Below are 24,467 nucleotides of genomic sequence, written 5' to 3' on the forward strand. Positions count from 1 at the left end.
CATTGCGCCGCTTTACCTAAAAATATGAATACATATCATCTAAAAGATAAAGAATATTTAAATCCTTAATTCATCAAGCGTGTATTTGGTTTCAGCTTCACCCCAAAATGTTTTGTTGCGTCTCACAGCGATTCTGCACGCTTATTTCCGGTACCGCCGTCTGTTATTCATACATGGTCAGACTGAGATAAATGAAAGAAATCAGAGTAAGAGTTCACAGCATCAAGAAATCTGACTACTGTGCTAAAACCCTGCCTTTTTATCAGATTCCTAGACCTTAATCCAATCTAAGAAATCAGAGTGTGCGGTTTCCATGACCGTCTGAATAATCAGATAACAACAGAAATATGATTAGTCTTTATTTTGGCTGCATGAAGAGACAAAAATAACCAAAAACCCAAAATTATTTCCTCAGTTCAAAAAAACTAAATACCATTCCATATAAATGACATGAGTCCAGATGTTGATGTGTGCACTGCAGTGAAGCTTCTGGTTTCACCCCACATGTAGATCAGCATTACCTCCCTCATTAACTGTACATGACATTGCATAGCAATAATGCCTTCGGAGGTGCAGGCCACAGTTTTGGTAACAACTTTGTGTTTCAAGAGACAGAATGAATTGCAACATCTGATTTCCTGTTCATCATGAATTTTATGTTTATGTGGGCTTGACTGAGGTTGAACTGAGACCAGCATGTCCTCTGGTTCACCTCCTTTTGCCCATTCACACACAGATCTGTAGCGGCATGACTGGGTTGTAATGGGGAAAATGTCCTAATTACAGTCCTAATTCCAGCTCCTCAAGCTCCTTCAGTAGCTGTGCCTCCTTCTGCATCTTCTCCAGCTGTAGGATGAAGTTTAAAGTGAGTGAAAGCAGTTATAAAATGTTAAGGACTTCTGTGAGATTACACAGTACTAGTCTCTATATGACTGACAAAACTACAACATTCAGCTTAAAACACCAAAAAGGCCAACATTTATAACTTATTGACTTATTAGTCATTTGAAGAAATTCGGTAGAAAATTATAAACGATGGCATTAAAGATCTGAAACACGGTACCTGATTTTTCTGCATTTGTTTGCCTGCCGCTTGCTGTTCTTTCAACTCCTCAATTGCTCTAAGTTTCTGGGCCAAACAAACACAGAATTTGTTTAGTCTACAAACCCAATTCTAAAAAAGCTGGGACAGTTGTAAAAATGTAAATAAAACCACACAGCAATGATCTGCAAGTCTTTTTGGATCTGTATTTAACATGTTCCAAAAACACTGGGACAGGGCATGTTTACTACTGTGTTACGTCACCTTTTAACAGTGTTCAATAATTGTTTAGGAACTGAGGACACTAATTATACAAGCCAATTTACCAAAAAAGTTGGGATGCTGTGCAGAATGTAAATAAAAATAGGATGCAGTAATGTGCAAATCATGTAAACCATATTTTTAAAAGAAAATACTACAAAGACAATATATCAGATGTTAAAACTGAGAAATTTTATTGATTTTTAAAAAATATTTGCCCATTTCAAATTTGATGACAACATATTCCAAAAAAGTTGGGACAGGGGCATGTTTACCGCTCTGTTTCATCACCTCTTCTTTACCAGCACTCTAAGCGTTTGGGAACTGAGGAGACGCTGCTGTAGCTCTGAAAGTGAAATGTTTTCTGTTCTTGTTTGACTCAGGATTTCAGCTGCTCATCAGTTCCAGGGGCTCATTTGTCATATTTTTCATTTCAAAATGCGCCAATTGTTCTCAGTGGTGATCGTTCTGGACTGCAGGCAGGTCAGTTTAGCACCTGGACTCTTTTAGTACAGAGCAATGCTGCTGTAATACATGCAGAATGTGGTTTGTCATGGTCTTGCTGAAATAATCGAGGCCTTCCCTGAAAAAGATGACAGCAGCACATGTTGCTAAAACATGTTTATATCATTTAGCATTTATGGTGCCTTCACAGATGAGCACATCACCCATGCTATGTGCACTAATGTCCCCCTAAACCACCATGAATGCTAGCTTTAGAACTGTGTACTGATAACAAGCTGAGTGGTCTTCAGCCCAGAGGACACAGTGTCCATGATTTCCTAAAGGAATTTCAAATGTTGATTCGTCGGACCACAGGACACTTTTCCACTTCCTCTCAGTCCATTTTAAAGGAGCTCAGGCCCAGAGAAGGTGGCAGCATTTCTGGATCCTGTTTATATTTGGTTTCTTCTTTGTGTTTGAGTTTTAACAGCATTTGTGGATGCAGTGATGAACGGTTTTCACAGACAGTGGTTTTCAGAAGTGTTTCTGAGCCCTTGCAGTGATTTCCACTACATAATCATGTCTGTTTTTAATACAGTGTTGCCTGAGGGTCAAAAGATCACAGCCAGCTAATACTGGTTTCTGGCCTTGCCCCTTGATACTGACCTGCCAAGCAACCACAAAGTGTTTTTTTTTGTTTGTTTGTTTTTTTGCACTAAACAACTTTACCAGGCTTCTGCCCCCATCCCAACTTTTTGGAATGTGTTGTTGGCATCAAATTCAAAATGGGCATACATTTTTCAAAAACAATAAAATGTCTCAGTTTCAACATTTGATTTGTCGTCTTTGTACTATTTTTAATGAAGTATAAGGTTTAAATGATCTGCACATCATTGCATTTTGTTTTTATTTACATTTTGCACAGCGTCCCAACTGTTTTGGAAATGAGGTTGTAGTTCTTTCTTGGTATAACACTTAAGCTGCTCAACACCCCACTTAAGCTGCTCACACGCCTCTGGTGACATATTGCCCTTCATAATGCACCACACTTTTTCAGCAAGGGACAGGTCTGGGCTGCTGACAGGCCAGTATAGCACCTGCACCCTCTTACTATGAAGCCACGCTGCTGTAACACATGCAGAATGTGGCTCGGCATCGCCTTGTTGAAAAAGATTGCGTCTACATGGCAGCATTTGTTGCTCATAAATATGCAGGTACCCTCAGCTTTAATGATGCCTTCACTTACACACCTAATAGCACATCCCGTATAACGACGGACGCCGACTTCTGAACGTGTGGGTTGGTAAAAATCTGGAACGTTTTTTTGAAATTGGGTTTATTATTATAATTATTATTGTTGGTTCTGCTGATAATACGGCCATCCTAAAAATGAAAATACTTGAGCATTTTGTTGCTGCTTGTGTCCTTATTCAGTATTCTGAAGCTTTTTAAATCATTTGTCTCCTTCTCTGAAAAACATGCATAAACATAAAACTGTTAAAAATCGAACAAACAGCTGCTTCACAAATATTTAGAGTAAGAAGTAAACAAGTAGACTTAGAATTATGGTAAAGTTTTAAATGTCAATTCATTGTTTTTAAGAGTGATTTTGAGAATGAGTATTGGTGTACTGGTTCAGAAACACCAACGAGTATTCAAAGCTTGTAAAATGCCTGGCCTTAATGGACCAACATTAAATAATAATAATGGTAGTAAAAAAAGTCTTAAGTTACACAAAAACAACATTATTATTATTATTATTATGAATAATATTGGCAGTAAAAAGTCTTAAATTACACAACATTATTATTATTATCTTTATTTATAGAGTACTTTTCATACCGCAGCTCAAAGTGCTTTGCAGACAGGTGAGGTGATGTTTTAGAGTAATAGACAAGTCAATGACCGATCAAGTTAAAAAGAAACACTGTAGAATTTTAACTGAACACCGAGTCAAAGAGAGACGTTTTCAGATGTTTATTAAACATGTTAACTGAGCTCGACTGTCTAATAAAAGTTGAATTGCATGCCACAGTTTAGAAGCAGAGTAACAGAGTCTCTCTACGTTTTCTGTGTTTTACTGTGTCTGTAGAAGGTTCAGAATCTGCAGCTCTAAGATCACAAGCTGGAACACAAAACATAAATTTCAGATTCTAAATCCGCAAAAATGACTATGCTGACTCACAGCGGGAGCTCAGTGTGACCTCAGTTTTAGAAGCACGGTCCAGCAGCTAGCTAACTCACTGCCCAGGGCAGTGGGGGGAGGGTTGTTGTGTACCAACACAAATGATCAAAATTACTTGGGGGAAATCGAGTTACAATAACATACACCGGTCAGGTGTAACATTCTGACCACCTCCTTGTTTCTACACTCATTGTCCATTTTATCAGCTCCACTTACTGTATAGCTGCACTTTGTAGTTCTACAGTTACAGACTGTAGTCCATCTGTTTCTCTGATACTTTGTTACCCTGTTCTTCAGTAGTCAGGACCCCCATGGACCCTCACAGAGCAGGTACTATTTGGGTGGTGGGTCATTCTCAGCACTGCAGTGACAATGACATGGTGTGGTAGTGTGTGTTGCGCTGGTACAAGTGGATCAGACGCAGCAGTGCTGCTGGAGTTTTTAAACACTGTGTCCACTCACTGTCCACTCTATTAGACACTCCTACCTTGTTGGTCCACCTTGTAGCTGTAAAGTCAGAGATGATGGTTCATCTGCTGCTGCACAGTTTGTGTTGGTCATCCTCTAGTCCTTCATCAGTGGTCACAGGACGCTGCCCACAGGACGCTGCCCACAGGACGCTGTTGGCTGGATTGTTTTGGTTGGTGGACTATTCTCAGTCCAGCAGTGACAGTGAGGTGTTTAGAAACTCCAGCAGCACTGCTGTGACTGATCCACTGATCCTCTGATCCAGCACACACTAATGATCCACGACCCAAACAGTGCCTGCTCTGTGAATGCATGTAAACACATTCATTGTGTCCGCTCTATTAGACACTCCAACCTTATCAGTCCACCTTGTAAAGTCAGAGACGATAGCTCATCTGCTGCTGCACAGTTTGTGTTGGTCATCCTCTAGTCCTTCATTATTGGTCACAGGACACTGCCCACAGGACGCTGTCCACAGGACACTGTTGGCTGGATATTTTTGGTTGGTGGACTATTCTCAGTCCAGCAGTGACACTGAGGTGTTTAAAAACTCACGCAGCACTGCTGTGTCTGATCCACTTGTACCAGCACAACACAAACTGACACACCACCACCATGTCAGTGTTACTGCAGTGCTGAGAATGACCCACCACCCAAATAGTACCTGCTCTGTGAGGGTCCATGGGGGTCCTGACTACTGAAGAACAGGGTAACAAAGTATCAGAGAAACAGATGGACTACAGTCTGTAACTGTAGAACTACAAAGTGCAGCTATACAGTAAGTGGAGCTGATAAAATAGACAGAGCGTAGAAACAAGGAGGTGGTCAGAATGTAATGCCTGATCTGTGTATGTTAGTCAAGAACATTTTTCCATTATACAAGAATGAGCTGCTATTACAACAGTGAAGAAATTCAACGTGATGTACCTTTTTCAAGTTCTTGATCTTTTTGTCAGTGTCAGGCTCTCCAGATGTTACAGGAGTGTTCTGCTGTACAGGTGCAGGCTCTGACACTGGAGGAGTTACGTCATCAGCCTTGTTTTCCTGTACAGATGGAGAGAAAAAGGAAAAATCCCAGAGGAAAATTACCTACAAGTACCAAGAAAACCATGCAGAATAATGCACAGAGCTGTTTTAGATCTATTTTAGGTGTATAACATTACAGGGTAGATTACAGTTGAGCAACTAAAGACGTTAGAGTGAAGGGTGATGTTAATGCTACAGAATACAAAGGCATTTTCCACAATTACGTGCTTCTAACTTGGCAGTAGGTTGGGGAAGACCCTTTCCTGTTTCAGCAAGGCTGGCACAGTCTGATGGATGAGTCTGGGGTTGGCAAATGATAGGAGAACGTTACCTGCGTGACTGCACTGTGCCAGCTGTAAAGTTAGGAGGAGGAGGGATGATGATATGGTGCTGTTCTTCAGGGGTTGGTCTAGAACCCTTTGTTGCAGTGAAGGGAAATCTTAATGCTTCAGCAAAAACCAGACATTTTGGATGATTTTATGCTTCGAACTTTGAGGGAACATTTTGGGGAAGAACCTTTTCTGTTCCAGAATACTGCGCACCAGTGCACAAAACATCTCCATAAAGGCATGGTTTGACCAATTTAGTGTGGAGGATCTTCAGCGACCAGCACAAAGCCCTGACCTCAACCCCCCTGAACACCTAAGAGATGAATTGGAATGGCGATTGCGAACCAGGCCCTCTCGTCCAACATCAGCAGATCTTTCAGCACAATTATTTGTTTTCACTTCACATTTTCATTGACATTAAAAAGAAAAATGAACATTCTTAATCCATAGGGTTTAATATGATGTCGGCCCACCCTTTGCAGCTGTAACAGCTTCAGCTCTTCTGGGAAGGCTTTCTACAATGGTTAGGAGTGTGTTTATGGGAATTTTTGACTGTTCTTCCAGAAGCACATTTGTGAGGTCAGACACTGATGTTGGACGAGAAGGCCTGGCTCGCAGTCTACACTCTAATTCATCCCAAAGACATTCTATCAGGTTGAGGTCAGGACTCTGAGCAGGCCAGTCAAGTTCTTCCACACCAAACTGGCTAAAACATGTCTTCATGGACCTGCTTTGTGCACTGGTGCGCAGTCATGTTGGAACAGGAAGGGGCCGTCCCCAAACTGTTCCCACAAAGTTGGGAGCATGAAATTGTCCAAAATCTCTTGGTGCTGAAGCATTAAGAGTTCCTTTCACTGGAACTAAGGGGCTGAGACTAACTCCTGAAAAACAAACTTTACACTCAGCACAACGCAGTCAGACAAGTACCGTTCTCCTGGCAACCGCCGAACCCAGACTCATCCATCGGATTCACAGACGGAGAAGTGTGATTGGTCACTCCATGGAATACGTCTCCACTGCTCTAGAGTCCAGTGGCAGCGCTTTACACCACTGCATTCCATGCTTTGCACTGCACTTGGTGATGTAAGGCTTGGATGCAGCTGCTCGGCCATGGAAACCCATTCCATGAAGCTCTCTACGCTGTTCTTGAGCTGATCTTAAGGCCACATGAAGTTTGGAGGTCTGTAGTGATTGACTCTCCAGAAAGTTGGTGACCTCTGCGCACTATGCGCCTCAGCATCCGCTGACCCCACTCTGTCATTTTACGTGGCCGACCACTTCGTGGCTGAGTTGCTGTCGTTCCCAATCACTTCCACTTTGTTATAATCCCACTGACAGTTGACTGTGGAATATTTAGTAGTGAGGAAATTTCACGACTGGACTTGTTGCACAGGTGGCGTCCGATCACGGTACCATGCTGGAATTCACTGAGCTCCTGAGAGCGACCCATTCTTTCACTAATGTCTGTAGAAGCAGTCTGTAGGCCTAGGGGCTTGGCTTTATACACCTGTGGTCATGGAAGTGATTGGACCACCTGAACTCAATGATTTGGATGGGTGACTGAATACTTTTGGAAATACAGTTTATTTCAGTTTCAGTATTTTCTGGTATTTCTATTTTTACTTTGCTTATTTTATGTAGAGTTATTATCCGAGCCTCACCACAAGCATTTCAAAGCATGAATGTCCTGAGACGTTGTGCACATGACAAACTTGAAATCCCAGAAAACAATTTAAAAACTAACAGTGTTAATGTAAATTTTTGAATGATTCTTTCATTAATTTATTAATTTATGTATCTATTGCATTTATTCATTTATTCTATTTAATTTACTCTCTGTAACTACTATTATTATTTTTTTTCTTTTCTACAATTCTTTTTTTTTTTAATGTTATTTATTTATTTATTTATTCTTTTTTCCCCCTCTACATATACATGTTCTTTTGTGTATGTATGTATTATGTTAGTATGTCTGGTATTGTGAGGGCTGGGGGGTGGGGAATACAATGTTTTTCTTTTTTCTGTGATATAATATGAAAACAAAATAAATAAACCCTGATTTAAAAAAAAAAACAAAACTAAATGCAAAACAAAAATAGAAAAAAAATACATCTGACTTTCCAAATTATGCATTTTACAGCTCTAGAAAAATCAATATTAGCTGAGTTTCCCAGAACATACACAGCATCAGGATGCAGCATGATGAAGTACTGTAAGAGCAGTTCAGTTCTGAGTGTAAAACAGGTCATGGACCCATCGTGCATTGGGCCTGTAGAAAGTATTACATGTGAATAAATATTAACGAACCTGTTTAGCTGCTTTCTTTGCCTCTCGTTTCCTCTGGTTCTTCAGAGCAGTCTTAGACATTGGCTTATCTCCAGCAGACTTCATGTTCTGAGGTGGCTCCTCTTCATGCTAGCAGAGTGGGACGAGATTTTTTAGCTTTAGTCACAGAGTCAGAATGTCACCATCAGCAGTAACTTTAACCTCTTCAACTCCTCGGGTCCACCGATGGTTCCAGAACGCACTTCATCATGTTCTTCATAACGTTCATATTTCATAAGCTGCATTCAGAAGCTGGGTGTTGTATGAGGCTGTAACTCTTCTCTCCAGTCAAGTAGATGGTGACGTCATTTTAAACCCTTATAATAAAAGAAGCTGAACTCGGTTTGTTTTTCTACTGAAAGTCGACCCATTTTTCCCCAAATCTGGGCTATAAACTATAAACAGACGGCGTCTCTTCAGTGATCTGCTCTGTAAACATTACTTTTATAAAATAACACAAAGAGCATTTGAGATTTTTGGCTATCAGCAGTATATTGTAAGCATATAGTGATGTGTGTAGATCATAAAACATGTTTGTTAATTTGAGGGGATTTTAAAATAAATAAATAAAATACAAATTTACATTTCGGTCATGCAGTTACTGAATAATCTGCCTCACAATTTGGTCACAAAAAATTCAGAAGGACAAACCAAAATATACCCTGGAGAATGCACAGACTATTACCCTGAAATTAGGACAATATATAAGAAATGCTGTGTTAGGACGTCTGTAATACGCATTTCTCATCTGGAGTAGGATAAGTTTTAGGAATTGCTCTTCTGTAATGGCTACTGTTCTAAATGCAGTCCTAACTGAAGTTGTCTTGTGACTAAACAGGCAAGATTTTGCAGTCCGGATGTACGGTCACTGTCCTGCAGCATCCATGTCCTTTGCTTTCTATTCCCTAGCAATGCTGCTCCAACAAGAACAATAAGCTTTTTGTATTATTAAGCTTTTTGTTAAACGTTCAATGCTTCTTTTAACACCACAACACTGAAAACATTTCAATACACTGGGAAAATGTACATTCATTCAAAGAATTTTTTTTTATTTAATTAAAATGCGCTGAAGTATGATGTCTTCTTCCTCTAGGTTCAAAGGTTTTCAGAGAACATACTTATGCACATTTAATACGGTTTATGCCCTGAATTCAATATACTTGGGAGAAAATTGAAACAAAGTACAGCCTATGCAAAAGTTATGCCATTACTTATAAACATAAAATAAGTTATTACTGATATTCATTTGGAAAATCAACTATACAAGTCATTTGACCAGACTGTTAGACATGAAGGTTCTGTTCAGGTCCATTTTTCATTCATCAAGGTACAGACAGTGTAAATGTTCCCTCAAAGCTCCAACAGTGGTTCTAATGTCTGATTGTGAACCTTAAATCAGTTTCTCCAGGTGAAAAGTTTGTATTTGTATCTTTTCATAACCGAACTTTTCATAACCGAAACAGTAGAATAAAAGCCTGGAGGTGAGGCGAGGTGTGTGGAGTCAGAACAGCTTAGAACAGATAATTTCAGTTGATTACGGTTCAGTTATATTCCCTGACTAAAGGTACTGAGATGGACCCTTGAGGTTCCCACCCCAGTGACCAGAGGGGAACTGACCCAGAGACAGTCTAGTACCTTTATTTCTGAGAATGTAGAAGGTGTTCAAACTTTTGCAAATGTGTAGGGCCAGTTTCCCAGACTCAGATTTAGCCTAAATGTGGACTAAAATAAATCTGGTGATTCATCACTAGAACAATTTAATACAAGACTGAGCTTTATCCACAACTGCAAAACCAGCCCAAGAGGAGAGTTTTATTCAGTATGAGTTGTGATCTTAAGTGTCTATAAATAATTAACGTAATGTACAAAACATAATATGAGGCTATCGTTGAGGGGCCAGTCAGGGAACCAGCTCTGTGACCGCAAGGTCGCTGGTTCGATCCCCAGAGCCGACACTACATGACTGAGGTGTCCTTGAGCAAGACACCTAACCCCCAACTGCTCCCTGGGCACTGTGGATAGGGCTACCCACTGCTCTGGGCAAGTGTGCTCACTGCCCCCTAGTGTGTGTATTCACTAGTGTGTATGTGGTGTTTCACTGCACGGAGGGGTTAAATGCGGAGGTGAATTTCCCCGTTGTGGGACTAATAAAGGGTCACTTAATAATTAGTGTATAATATCTTTTTGCTAATTTTCACTCCAGGACATGCGGAATGAGGCTATGTTTAAATTATTCAGACACGTATTTGATTTATTTAACATTTAAGGGGTTTTGTAATGATAAGAAAACAGAATTAGAAAGGGAGAGATGTCTTGTAAGATGCAACAATTTGAATATTTGTGAATTATTATCTGTGTTTGATGCGCACCTTTAGTATCACAGCAACCCTTAACTGTACAACAAAGGTGAACTGAACTGAACCACAATACTTTGTGAGCAAGTCAAGTAACTAGCACCGCAAGAGCTCACCAGTTTGTAGCTGCTGGTCTCTGGTTTGTTGCGGAGGGCAGGAGGTCGGTAGGCCTGGGCAGGCTTAGCTTCAGTGCTGCCCAGCTCACTGGGTGCTGCCTGATACTTCATTGCTTTCTCTGGGAATGTTCCAGCAGGGAAAGGCTGCCAGAGAACCTCCCAAAGCTCTTTATCAGCCGGCACATCCTGCTTATAGAGGACCGTTCCGGTGTAGTGCCAGATTTTGTAACCGTTGCTGACCCTGAGTCTGGGCGAGCAGGTGGCCGTCACAATGTGCTCACCGTCAGGGCACCAGGAGAAGAAGGTGGTATCTGCAGCCTGGGGCTTGGAAACCTGCTTATACTTCTTCACATCCCACACTTCCATCTGCCCTCTCAGGTTTCCAAATCCTGCAAGGACCAGGATATGGCCCTGGGGGCTGTAAAATGCAGCGTTGCGGGGTCCCGTGCCAAAGTCGAAAACAGACTCACACTTCAGGTTAAAGATTGTGGCTTTGGCTGGCATGAAGCCGTACACAATGCAAAACTCTGTAGAGTTGGGGCTCCACGACACGTCATAAATAGGGCCATTCTTAGCTGTTCAGAAAAAAAAAATTAATGACAGAACAATACAAATATAATTGGTATATTTACTTTAAGTGTAATGGCTTTAAATAATACCCTAAAAAGCCTTAAAAAGTAACTGTTAATAAATATCACTAATATAGTATAGCACTACTGCTACTACTGGTACTCTTCTTCTTCTTTCGGCTGCTCCCTTTAGGGGTCGCCACAGCGGATCATCTGCCTCCATCTTGCCCTATCCACTGCCTCCTCTACTTTTACACCAACCATATCCATGTCCACCTTCACTACATAACTGCTACTACTAGTACATATAATAATAATAATAATAACAACAATAAAAACAACATTTCTGTGGACATCCCTCTTAATTACTGAGTTTAGGTATTTACTATGCCACACTTATTGCTAACAGATGTATAAAATCAAGCACATAGCCATATAATCTCCATAGACAAACACAGGCAGTAAAATCTGAAAGCTAGAACCTTCATGTTTATAGTAAAAGGCAAAATCAAATTAATGAACAGCTGTGCTCCAACATAAACTTCCAAGGAGAATTCCAACCATTTTTCACATTTTTTGCATAATTAAATGGTTAAGATGTGAACAAAGCCATTCAGAGTGGTTTGGCATCAACCGCTCCATTCTAGAGAAACTTGCAGAGTCAGAATCATTCACAGTGCTGGTGATAGGAATCAGACGTCTGATGACCTTAATGCCTCTAAAAGCTGCCTAATAGAAAGTTACAACATGAAATGGTTTTAAAATTGGTTTTAGGTAGTTTTTAAATACATTCATGGCAGCAGAGCCACAGTTTTACCATCATCAGCATTAGATACTAAAACTCAAAAGACGTTTACGTTCGCTGGTGGGCTTGGGTATTAAAAAAATTTTTTAATTTGTATTGCAGAAATTACAACCCCTGGTTCCTATCCCCACCATTGTTAAGAAATTTGAATCAGTAAGTTTCTCTGCAGTGAGCCAATTCAATCAAGCCATTCTGATTGGCTCTGTATTTCAATTAATTCAAAATTTCTGCATAATTCAAAGTTGGTGGAATTCACCTATAAAGGCTAGACTAATGAACGAAACATTTTCAACTGTGAAATATCTTTGGCACCGCAATTTTTCCCAAGACTAGGTTTAATCAATAACTGCTCCTAAATCCTACAACAACTGGCATTACAGAAATAATAGCACTATGGTTTCAAGGCATACAGTAACAATGCACTCACGTAGCGGCACCACTGCACTTTCCCCATTAGTGGCGAGGTAGTGTAAAGTCTGCTCTCCATAATATGACGCACCAGTTTTATCCACTTCGGTGCTGGCGGTCACTAAAACTGCACTGGCTATAAGAGAGAAAGAAAAAGAATCTGTGACAAACACGTCACTCAAATAACCAGCTATACTTCATATCCACGTCATTATAGTCCATCATCAAATACAAAAGCTTGTTAGGTGTACCTCTTTTGTTCCACAGCATGGTCACCTTGTCTGCTTTGAAAAAACTTTTGTTGGCCAGAGCGGAGGTGGGACCCCCAAAATTAGGGTACTGGTAAAGCCGGACAAAAGAGGGGGCACCCTTGCTACCAGGAACGTAGACAGCTACCTTCAGCAAGACACAAGAGATCAGATGATTAGATTTGCACAGAAAAACAATCATGTAAAAGCTACACTATATTTCCAAAAAGTATTCGGTCGTCAAGCAAAAGCTTGGATGCAGCTGCTCGGCCATGGAAACCCATTCCATGAAGCTCTCTACGCTGTTCTTGAGCTGATCTGAAGGCCACATGAAGTTTAGGGGTCTGTAGTGATTGACTCTCCAGAAAGTCGGCGACCTCTGCGCACTATGCTCCTCAGCATCCGCTGACCCCACTCTGTCATTTTACGTGGCCGACCACTTCGTGGCTGAGTTGCTGTCGTTCCCAATCACTTCCACTTTGTTATAATCCCACTGACAGTTGACTGTGGAATATTTAGTAGTGAGGAAATTTCACGACTGGACTTGTTGCACAGGTGGCGTCCGATCACGGTACCATGCTGGAATTCACTGAGCTCCTGAGAGCGACCCATTCTTTCACTAATGTCTGTAGAAGCAGTCTGTAGGCCTAGGGGCTTGGCTTTATACACCTGTGGTCATGGAAATGATTGGACCACCTGAATTCAATGATTTGAACGGGTGACTGAATACTTTTGGAAATATAGTGTCATTTGAAAGCAATGGGAAATAGAGCTATGCAACTCTGAATACCTTGCTCGGCTGGTTTCCAGGAGACAGAGCAAATTCAGACACCTTCTGAAGATGAAGTTTGCTGGCTATTGTTTCTGCATTACAAAAACACATTGAACAATTTGAATGACACACAATATAATCAACAAAAGTAAACTGGATGATTCAGAACAGCTGATTAATACTCATTTAAATGACTTTGTAATCACTTAAGAATAAGGGCTAACAAATTCAATATTAATCGAAGAAGAAAAAAACAACTTCTGAAACAGTGTAGTGAAATTAAACCTGTACACACCACTTGTGAAATGTCTTGCTATCTAAGCAGTAAGACAGCTAATAAGTCAATTTAGCTGCTGTAGACTTGTACTTAATTAGTAACATTAAAAGAACAAAATTAGAAGAAAATTGAATTAACAGCAATTTGTTTAAGCAACAGAACATGAAGCAGCATCACGGCTGTGATTTGGTCACAGACACAAGCCAAAGGTGTATCGTACAATGTTATTGGCGATAACACACTCCTTGAGTGCTCTTCTGCTTTAATACAACAGTTAAATAAATACAGTAAGAAATGAATAAACTGGCCTTGAACGCGGCGTTTAATATGTTTTAATGTTCAGTTCCTTCCTCCAAATTATAGTTCCTTAACCAGCAGCTTGTTGCTATGTCAGAGTAACGAGCTCCGCCCACTCGCTGCACAGCCGGCAGTTTGTTCTCCAGCTCCTTACACTAAATTCCCAAACTGTCGTCACCACTAAGCAGCTTTTCAGTCGGCAGCTGTGACAGAAGAATAGCTAAACAATCTGGAATCAGAACCCAGTACCATTCGCCAAACGTGTCATCTGATCTTCAGAGTCTGACCAAATCAGACTGAGCCATGAAACTGACCCAATATCAGGTTCAGCTCAGTTTTTTTCCAGATCAGTATTAAATGTTGTTTTGTTCCAGCCAGTCTGTAAAGCTTCTTACAGCCTGTTTAGTTTGCTGAATGGTGTTGGGTTCATTTCTGGCTGATTCCAGGTTGTTTAGCTGTTCTTCTGTCACAGCTGCTGACTGAAAAGCTGCTCAGTGGTGACGACAGTTTGGGAATTTAGTGTCGTCTCATCTTCAGAGTCTGACCAAATCGGCTGTCGGTCAAACGTTACCTTAAAAGTGTCCGATTTCTGTTTGTGGCAAAGTAAGAAGTAAAAACGTTCAAATGGCTTGAGCGTCTCCTACAGCTGTCAAAGTCATTGCTTAGCAACAGGATCTCAGTGGAGTGATAGTGTTTGTGAAAAACCAGTGATGTTATGGTGAAATAACAGCAGTTAGAATGCCTCTCAACCAATCAGCTTGCGAGGCCAGAACTCACTGTTGTATAAGTACCCTTTGATCTGTAGCTATGTCATGTCTGAGTGAAAAAGCAGTCTTACCAAAGTTGTTGTTCTCAAAGAAATGAAGTTCATTGTTAACACATCTCACTGCAATGCTCTCATCATCTGCCCAACTTGGACACCTTTAAAACGCCAAATTAATAACAGCATGTTACTGAAGGCAAGTGCAGGTCCGGTGACTTGTCACTACTTAAAACATGTAAGGCCAATCACATCAATTCAACATGCTGTACATAGAAAAAACAATGACTCTATACAGAACCATGAACACTAAAAGAACCCTTCGCATGATTAAAGGGCTCTCTGCATCATGAAAGGGTTCTTCAGATTGATGGAAAATGTGCATGAATGTGCTATACATAGTTTTATAGAGAACCCTTTTGAAAATGGTTCTATATAGCACCCAAAAGAGTTTTACACCGTAACAATAGAAGAACCCTTTTCGGTGCTATATATAACCATTTTCAAAGGGTTCTATACAGAACCATCTAAGACATTCTCTGTCAATCTGAAGAACCATTTCATGGTGCAAAGAACCATGAAGACGGTTCTCAGAGTGTTCATGGTTCTATATAGCACCACTGTCTTTAATAATAACCCTTGATGAGGCATCTTTTTTACATGTGTATAACTGTTACTGCTATTAATCATCAACTCACCAGCCCTGAACCTTCTTCTGGTAGAACGTTTTGATGCAGGCTCCTGTTTGCAGGTCCCAAAGCTGTAGATTGGCCTCACCCTGAGGGTTATCCTGCGTTTCTAAGATATTACAGACATAGGTTGATTACCATAAGCACACTGGCCCTTATTCATCAAAGCTGGGTAGAAACAAGTGCAGATTTGACCATCTTGAATGGTGTATGACCTAATGCGAGGTCAGAAAGCTGTCGTCTTTATGTCGTCTTTTTCTCCAGATGGTAAACTTTGTGACTGTGTAGTGTGATAGTTTTCGTTCAAGTTCATTTACATGCACTCAACAATCCGATAAGTGCAGAAAATCAGATGTTGTCAGTAATCCGATCAACACGTCTACATGAACTTGAGTAATCAGATAATGGGGAAACTCTGGGTCGACAAGAGTCAGACAGTAATCAGATTTCTGCTTTACAGCCAGCCAATAAACTCACAGAAGAAGACGCGACGTAAAACTCAAACTTCATGCTGTGCTGTTTTTAAAACACCGCACATCGACCTCTGTGCACTATGCGCCTCAGCATCTGCTGACCCCGCTCTGTCATTTTAAGTGAGTTGCTGTCGTTCCCAATCGCTTCCACTTTGTCATAATCCCACTGACAGTTGACTGTGGAACATTTAGTAGTGAGGAAATTTCACGACTGGACTTGTTGCACAGGTGGCGTCCGATCACGGTACCACGCTGGAATTCACTGAGCTCCTGAGAGCGACCCATTCTTTCACTAATGTCAGTAGAAGCAGTCTGCAGGGCTAGGGGCTTGGCTTTATACACCTGTGGCCATGGAAGTGATCGGACCACCTTAATTCAGTGATTTGGATGGGTGACTGAATACTTTTGGCAGTAGCGTAGACTCAAAACTATCAACATATCACACTCAAAATACTCACTGGTGTACTGCTTCCACGTGGCGAGCACTTTGTTCTGAGGAGAGAACTCTATCATTGCTGTTTTCGGCAGATCGAACGACTTCACCAACTCTCCACTCAAAACTTTAACCACATTGACCCTACACAAAAACAACAAAAAGCATATTACAAGCAGAAATCACACCTTCATACAGCATCTCAAATACATTTACCAAGTTTTTAAACAGTCCCTGGCCAGTTTGACAGTAATGAACAAGTCTTGGATATTTTCATACATACTTCTCCCCATTGCACCAGCCAAACAAGGTGCCATCACTGCTGAATGCGATATACTTGCTCTGCTGGGCATCTCTGAAAGACAGAGTAGAATAGTCTTAGTCTGAGATCAAATTTTAAATTTGTACTCACACTGGTCAATGGACAGCTTCAAGGAATCACGACCCTAATCACTTACCGGTGGAAAGTTGCACTTTCCGCACAGTTCGGTGGTCCATGCAGCAGAAATGTCCCCTCTGACCCTCTAACTGTTATGAAAGGGAAAGGAAAGAGGGACATTAGTGGGTACTTTGGTTCATATTTTACTTTCCAACACAGGTTTGTCAGACTTGTGGAGGTTTCCTTCCTTCCTACCATAGACTGTATATTCTACCATATTCTACAGCTGGCTGTCTCTACGCTCTTTCCTCGCATGTGTTCACCTCCAACTGCCTTGATCACACAGACATGTCCCAATCCTGCTCCTGTATTAACCCACATGCAGCACATTTTAGGGTCAATACATTTACCATTTTAACCAAATGCTGGTCTAATTACACTTGTTTATGTTTATATCAGACCTATTCTCCTAGTTCTCCTCCTCTCCTTAGGCCAATCCTGCACATTTCAGAGTTTTACTGCTCTAACTCAATTAAAACCATGAGGTTAAAATGGGAAAACCTTAAAACAGGCAGTACAGAAAACTAAAGAGGCAGGTCTGGAGAAACACTATATAAATAATCGCTTACGCGGCAATCCTTTACTCAAATCTGGCCTGTGTATGTATAGAAACGAAAATAGAGGTGGGCGATACTTCCAAAACGTTTTCCTAATACATAAGTCACGATATACATCGACCAGACATAACATTCTCAACACTTCTTCATTTCTACGCTCACTGTCCATTTTATCAGCTCCACTTACTGTATAGCTGCACTTTGTAGTTCTACAGTTACAGAATGTAGTCCATCTGTTTCTCTGATACTTTGTTACCCTGTTCTTCAGTCATCTGGACCCCCATGGACCCTCACAGAGCAGGTACTATTTGGGTGGTGGATCATTCTCAGCACTGCAGTAACACTGACATGGTTGTGGTGTGTTAGTGTGTATTGTGCTGGTCTGAGTGGATCAGACACAGCAGTGCTGCTGGAGTCAGTGTATATATCTTTCTGATAAATTGCCACATTTAAAAACAGGACAAAAACTACGCAGAGAATGATTCCTATTCACAATTTCACACACTGCACTGCACTAAATCCAGTTAAACAGGACTAATGTTTTCTCTGTAATCAAAGTGAGTTGCGAAGTGCTCATTAAGTACAGATGACACAAACCATGTACTCGAGTTAAAGTAGTTAAACACAAGTTAAACACAAGTTAAACACCCAAGGTAAAATATTACTCCAGTAAAAGTAGAAGTTCCTCCCTTTAGACCTCAACTTGAGTAAAAGTACTTAAGCATTTCCCTTCAAATGTAGTTAAGTACCAAAAGTAAAAGTACTAAAAGATTAATTCTGGCTCTGATGTCCTGTTATCATTTTTATAACAAGACTCGCTTCATGAACTCATTTTAGGTGAAAATCCTCCAGCGTCTCTCTTGGTAAACCAGTCTTTTAATAGAAGGTCATTAATTAGTGACGCTGACGTCTATTAAAATGATCATAAGCACAAAACACTGAAGGTAAACAGTTTCCATCAGGGAGAACCGAGTGGCTCTGAAATCACTTTTTACACACAAGCAAAGTTTCAGTTTAAGATTTATTTACAACTTAGTTCCAAGTTTAAGTTTAATAAAGACTGGCTTTAAACTCAGGATCACAAATGAGCTCCTTTACTATGTTGATCTGTAGGTCTCTGTTCATAAACATAAACCAGCCCAAACTAATTTACTATAAAATGAAATGGTGTTTGTATAAATTCAGTAAAAAGCCGCGTCAGTCACGACTGCATATGTGGACATATTTCTATATTGTGATCTATTTACACAAAGTCAGGTTAGTTCATTATTTATGTTGAACAGACTCTCCCAAGATTTTACGCTGCTGCTCTGACGTTGAACCGTGTGCTGCACTGGGTCGGTATGACCAACAGGTCAAAACCAGCTCTAAACAAAGTGACCGCTGTGCCCTGATTGGTGCTCTTGCTTTGCGCTTCTTTCGTTTTGACATGTTACGTTTTTATACACACAGAAACCAAAAGGAACGACAGATTTCTCAAAATGTGGTGGAGGATATTAGACTTTGAAATGTAGTGGAGTGAAAGTAAAACGTCGCCCAATAACGGAAAAACTTCAGTACAGATACACGAAAAAAATACTTAAATACTGTAACGAATTACATTTACCCCGTTACTGTACACACGGTGTGCTCAGAAAAGCTTATTGTGGAATATTGTGGCATAATTTATCACGATATCGATAAATACTGATAGCTATATCGCCCAGCTCTAAATGAAAGACCGCTTATAAGCGTTTTATTCGATTTTGGGGTCTTTTTAAAGAGCAGTAAGGTCTCAGCAGGCGAGACCACTTGCCCACTATATTACCTGATGACAGACACCTCGGTTTGTCACGGTAAAGGCATAAAAGTGAGCAGTTTTATTCAGTAAAGCTTTATTACTGCACCACTTCGGCCTCCTGGTCAATGTGAGGCTAAGGACGCTGAACACACGCCGCCGATGCGACGCTGGACTTTCGGCAGAAATCAGCACAGTTTCAATTATTTCATCTCCCAAATGCGTCACACGGACAAAATGCGGCAGATTTTAAATTAATCAACTGATTAAAAACCTCAGATTCATTCGCCTACCTGCTAAGTGCGGTGTAGGAGGCGCCATGCTGAACCCAATGTGGTCATGAGAGGAGACGCGCCACGTGACATAACAGCTAAGTTAAAAGTCTTTCTGTCTCGTTCAGCAAAAGTCGTTAATATTTTTAATAAATCAGGAAACAGTTATTTTACCAGTATATGAAGGTGCATGGTCGCAGAAAAAAAAGATTTTATTTTATTTTCTTTTTCGATTGTTTATATATTTATACACTTTAAAAAAAACCTGAATGTCATTTACTACAGGTTTAATTTTATTTATATATTTTTTTAACCGCTAGAATGTGCAAACATATCCTGAAGAAGATTTGGTGGTGATTAGTTATTATTAGGGTTATTATTTAGTCAGAAAACAGGCTTAGAGCAGCACATTCTTTTGATGGAAAACTTCCAGTAAGTCGTTAAAGCGTTTAAAACTAAAAAAATCTGAATAAAAGCGCAGCTCAGCTTCTTCTATAGACAGTCCGGATTCGCCACGACAACGGAATACAACGGGCGGGGTCTGGGTATGCAAAATATGAGATATGGGCGGGGTTATTTACGCGAACAAAGGTAGTAGGCGGAGTCTTTCCAGCGCATAATACGAGAGTGGGCGGGGCATATTATACATAATAAGAATAACGGGCGGGGTTGATTTTATGCTTACGTAGACATCTCAGAGTAGAGTACGTCGAAGGTGCAGCGTTGGCGGAGAGGATTGCTTATTTTAAAGCCAAACGAGCGGCGTTTTAGACGATTTCTTGTCGTTTAGCTGTCTACTTTAATACAACAAGATGGTCGCAAAGCAGAGGATACGCATGGCCAACGAGAAGCACAGCAAAAACATCACACAGCGGGGGAATGTGGCCAAATCATCGGTAAGTTGAAGCTGGCGAGTCGAGTTAGCTTAGCCTGGCTAGCGTTACCTCTACTTCACAGCCGAGCATTGAGTAGCCGTTGAAAATGTCATAACTAGTTTCTGATGTTAAAGGCAGCGTTTTGTGTTTTATAGTTGTAACTATATTTGTTTCTTGTTAGCTGATGTTCTTAGCCAGGTTGACTGAAGTCTGCTTCCCATTCGCCAGATTCTTCTACGAATTTTCCCGTTCCACCTTAAATGGTGTAGCAGTTGAAGGTTGAACGAGAACGTTTGAACAGCAGTTGGGCAGCTTCATGTTCGAATTTTCCGTTCCACCTTAAATGGTGCAGTAGCATAAGGTTGAACGAGACCATTTGAACAGCAGTTGGTCAGCTTATTAGATTTCCCGTTCCACCTTAAATGGTGCAGTAGCATAAGGTTGAACGAGACCATTTAAACAGCAGTTGGTCAGCTTATTAGATTTCCCGTTCCATCTTAAATGGTGCAGCAGTTTAAGGTGAAAGGGGGAAATTAGAACATGAAGCTGACAAGATGGCTTGAACAGATTCCTGACGTTAGACATGCTGTTTATATTTGAGCTGCAGGCACCAATGAGATGAAATTTTCACCCCTGTCCATCTTTCTATCTGTCTTCTTATTTTTCCTGCAGAGAGGCGCACCGGATGACAAGGCGGCAGTCGGGCCGTGGCTCCTGGCACTCTTTGTCTTTGTAGTGTGCGGATCAGGTACGTTTTAGGCAGCTTTTGGCCTCCGAGGACTTCGTTAGTGGAGCCGTGGCTCACTCACTCTAAAGCCACAATGAAAATCTGACAGTAAAAGGCTCCAGCCAGAGCGTACTAAACTAAAGTGAAGGAGTAGTTCACCAGAATTTTAATGGTGAAACGGTTCTTCACACAGATGGAGAATGTTATGTGGTTCTATATAGAATCTGACTGACTAACTGCTTCTATTGGAGCAGACCTTCAACTGTTATGATACTAGACTTGTAAGAATACAAGAACCCGTTTTGGTGCTACATGGAACCACACACACCTTTTCTCAATCAGTCTGAAAAACCCTTTCACCATGCAAAGAGCCTTTTAAGCATGCAAACTGATCTATGATGAGGTCATGCTTCTAAAAAGAAGCATTCCTTTTACTCAAGAACCCCTGAAGAACCTTCTTCTGTTTAAAAAGTGATCATTCGGTCATGTTTTGCTGTGTGGAGTGGAGTGGAGCTGTGATGGTATTATAGTCCAAATTTAGGTTTAGGTGGAAAAAGTAAACTTGGTACACAGAGGACCCGACTACATTTGGGGTAAGGGAGGAATTATGTAAGCCTGGGTTTTCGGAAAGGCTATTACTTTAACAGGGCAAAGTGCATTTTCCCTATCATTCCGGTCAACAAACCTTGATCTTTTACTTCTTTATCTGCTCCGTAACAGAAAAAAAAAAAAAAGTTAAACTGTTCACTTTCTGGTATTTTAGCTTTGATTACAGGTCCAATCTCAAAACAGCCAATTCCTTTGACGTGAGCACTGAAAGCAGTGATGCAATCCGTTTTAAAAGGCGTGCTCTGTTGGAAGATCGTTCTCTGAATTTGGCTGATGAGTAAAGAGGTGTGATGCTCAGTCTGCTACTCTGAGCCTTTGTCACTCCGTCCTGCTTGCCTGTGCATATAATCCACAGTGAAAGCGTCTGACTGAGGATGCTTGATGTAAGCTCCAGAAGGCAGACTGAGATTAGTCCATGTAACAAGACTTTGCTCCAGGTCATTTTGGGCCATTTCTTTTGGTCCATTTGTCATGAAAGGTTCACAGTGTAATGGGAATCTCTTTAACTCCTTGGTTACTTGGTAACTGGTGGTTCCAAACTGCAACTCATGTTCATATTTAATAAGCTACATACAGAAGCTGGGCATCGTGTGAGGCTGTAACTCTTCTCTCCAGTCAAATAGATGGTGATGTCATTTTAAACCCTTACAATAAAAGGCTGAACTCTGTTTTTCTACTGAAAGTCGACCCGTTTTCCCCAAATCTGGGCTATAAACAATAAACAGACGGCGTCTCTTCAGTGATCTGCTCTTTAAACATTACTTTGATAAAATAAGAGGGTCTGAGATTTTTGGCTTTCAGCAGTAAATTTTAAGCGTATAGTGATGTGTAGATCATAAAACCCATGCCCTGCTCATTTGAGGGGCTTGTACAAAAGTGTTAATTTCATGCAGTTACTGAATTATTTGCCTTATGATTTGGTCACAAAAATTGGGATGGACAAACAACCTCATTCTCCAGGATATATTTATCAGCCTTGTTAATTAGTTAACAAGGTTAGTTTATTTATTACCATAGACAATATAAATCAGGGCTGTTAGATCAAAACCTCATATCTCCAAATTGAGAACTTTTACAGGAGAAAGATAAAACCTACTTTACTTTTCATGTAGGGCAATGGAACCAGATGTCTTAGTCATTTTGTCATTTCTTTTAGTCCATTCATTTTGAAATTTACACACACAATGTAAAGGACAATATTCACTTTCAAATTGTCGAAAAACTGAAACGACAAAAATGGTGGTACGAGGTTTTGTTCCGACAGCAGCGAGAACACCACAGATGGATGTGTGTGTGTGTGTGTGTGTGTGTGTGTGTATATATATATATATATATATATATAAGTGTGTGTGTGTGTATGAACTATATTCACAAAAAATTCCCACTATACAGATTTGACATACTCACTGGCCACTTTATTAGGTATTTGTTCAATTGCTCAACGCAAAGCTACTCAGCCAATCACATGGACCCAACTCAATGCCTTTAGACATGTAGAGGTGGTCAAGACAACTTGCTGAAGTGCAGACCGAGCATCAGAATGAGGAAGAAAGGGGATTTAAGTGACTTTGAACGTGGCGTGGTTGTTGGTGCCAGACGAGCTGGTCGGAGTATTTCAGAAACTGCTGATCTACTGGGATTTTCACACACAACCATCTCTAGGGTTTACAGAGAACGGTCTGAAAAAGAGAAAATATCCGGCAGTTGTGTGGACGAAAATGCCTTGTTGATGTGAGAGGTCAGAGGAGAATGGGCAGGCTGGTTCCAGATGATAGAAAGGGAACAGTAACTCAAATAACCAACCAAAATCTCTGAGGAATGTTTCCAACACCTTGTTGAAAGTATGACCTGAAGGCAAAAGAGGGTCCAAACTCTTACTAGCAAGGTGTACCTAATAAAGTGACCAGTGAGTGTATATTTCACATGGAATATTCAAATGATGCCAGATTGTGTTCCAGCAGTGATGGTAACTTGGTAGTATTACTGAAATCTGGTGTACATTCCAGACAAAACTTCAAATATCGAGTAAGCTTAATAAACATCTTGATTTGACTTGTTCCTCTCTCCTCAGCCATTTTCCAGATCATTCAGAGCATCAGGATGGGGATGTAAGGAGGCATAATGGATACTCACTCACCATTCCTCTCCTTTTCCCGCTGTGCTGACCAGGCCGAAGGTCAACTGTGTTCTTCGTCTTATTTAAAATGTCCATTGCCGTCATTTAAAATTCCCGTCTCTTGTGCCTTACGCAAACTGTGGAGGAATGAAAAATGTAAGAAAATACTTCAGAAATCCAAGCCATATCTTACAGAACATTCCACAATGGGCTTTTTTTTTTTTTTTTTTTTTTTTTTTTTTTTTTTTCTCCCCTCCCACCAAGTTTGCTGCTGGATCAGATCCCACCTTTCTGCCAGTAATCATACTGAATTGTCCTTTTACATTCTCCTTTTGTTTTCCATATTTCTTCGATCTGTCATGTCTATACACCTTGAAAGGTTTAGTTTGGATGGGTGCCAAAACATGAGGTTTCAGTTTACTTGCCTTGTTACCAATGCAAAATAGCTATATACATTATTTGGAGCTATGCACCTTCCATGCATACCTGTATGTGTCTGTACATTCTTTGACCTGTGTTGCTGCCTGAAGGAAATGAAAGGTTAGTTTTTGTGTATTGGTCAGTTGCAAAGATATGTATGTTTGCTTTCCACTTGAATGTCCTTTAACAAATAAAAAGAAAAAGTTAAACTCGTTTACAAGCTGGCTTTTTTGCAAGCGAAGGAGAAGCATGGGATTACTTTGCTTACAGTAGAATTATGTAACAGAGGTCACTAGATATTCTCAATTAACCCCACTTAATGTCAGTGTGTGATTACGAAGGGTGCCGCTACCCTCACTCGGCAAACGTGAGTTTTGGTCCACAGTCATGTTGG

At 40.6% G+C, this 24,467-nt stretch overlaps 2 protein-coding genes across 2 annotated transcripts; one reads left to right on the forward strand and one right to left on the reverse strand.

Annotated features, from left to right (window-relative positions):
- Positions 1-346: 346 nt before the first annotated feature.
- Positions 347-19,430, reverse strand: eif2a (eukaryotic translation initiation factor 2A). The gene is made up of 14 exons (XM_017719518.2): positions 19,348-19,430; positions 16,740-16,809; positions 16,565-16,636; positions 16,307-16,425; positions 15,385-15,484; positions 14,765-14,847; positions 13,371-13,444; positions 12,584-12,728; positions 12,352-12,468; positions 10,551-11,125; positions 8,063-8,170; positions 5,328-5,444; positions 1,064-1,129; positions 347-846 (listed from the first exon to the last, which is right to left on the reverse strand). Exons 1-14 carry the CDS (start codon positions 19,373-19,375, stop codon positions 781-783), a joined length of 1,740 nt encoding a protein of 579 aa, XP_017575007.1. The 5' UTR covers positions 19,376-19,430; the 3' UTR covers positions 347-780.
- A 570-nt stretch (positions 19,431-20,000) lies between these two features.
- Positions 20,001-24,288, forward strand: serp1 (stress-associated endoplasmic reticulum protein 1). The gene is made up of 3 exons (XM_017719519.2): positions 20,001-20,222; positions 20,874-20,949; positions 23,609-24,288. The coding sequence occupies exons 1-3, from the start codon at positions 20,139-20,141 to the stop codon at positions 23,647-23,649; spliced, it is 201 nt and encodes a 66-aa protein (XP_017575008.1). The 5' UTR covers positions 20,001-20,138; the 3' UTR covers positions 23,650-24,288.
- The last annotated feature ends 179 nt before the right edge of the window (positions 24,289-24,467 follow it).

Source organism: Pygocentrus nattereri, chromosome 7 (assembly GCF_015220715.1).
Source record: "Pygocentrus nattereri isolate fPygNat1 chromosome 7, fPygNat1.pri, whole genome shotgun sequence".
In the NCBI taxonomy this organism is placed as follows: Eukaryota; Metazoa; Chordata; class Actinopteri; order Characiformes; family Serrasalmidae; genus Pygocentrus; species Pygocentrus nattereri.

Excerpts from the sequence above, each read along its gene's own strand:
- eif2a (XM_017719518.2), bottom strand. The coding sequence starts at position 19,375 with ATGGCGCCTCCTACACCGCACTTAGCAG. Across the intron at positions 15,485-16,306 it reads CACGTGGAAGCAGTACACCA|AAACGCAGGATAACCCTCAG; the intron begins GTGAGTATTTTG and ends GTAATATCTTAG. Across the intron at positions 847-1,063 it reads AACAAATGCAGAAAAATCAG|CTGGAGAAGATGCAGAAGGA; the intron begins GTACCGTGTTTC and ends TTCATCCTACAG.
- serp1 (XM_017719519.2), top strand. The coding sequence starts at position 20,139 with ATGGTCGCAAAGCAGAGGATACGCATGGCCAACGAGAAGCACAGCAAA. Across the intron at positions 20,223-20,873 it reads GGAATGTGGCCAAATCATCG|AGAGGCGCACCGGATGACAA; the intron begins GTAAGTTGAAGC and ends TTTTTCCTGCAG. Across the intron at positions 20,950-23,608 it reads CTTTGTAGTGTGCGGATCAG|CCATTTTCCAGATCATTCAG; the intron begins GTACGTTTTAGG and ends CTCTCTCCTCAG.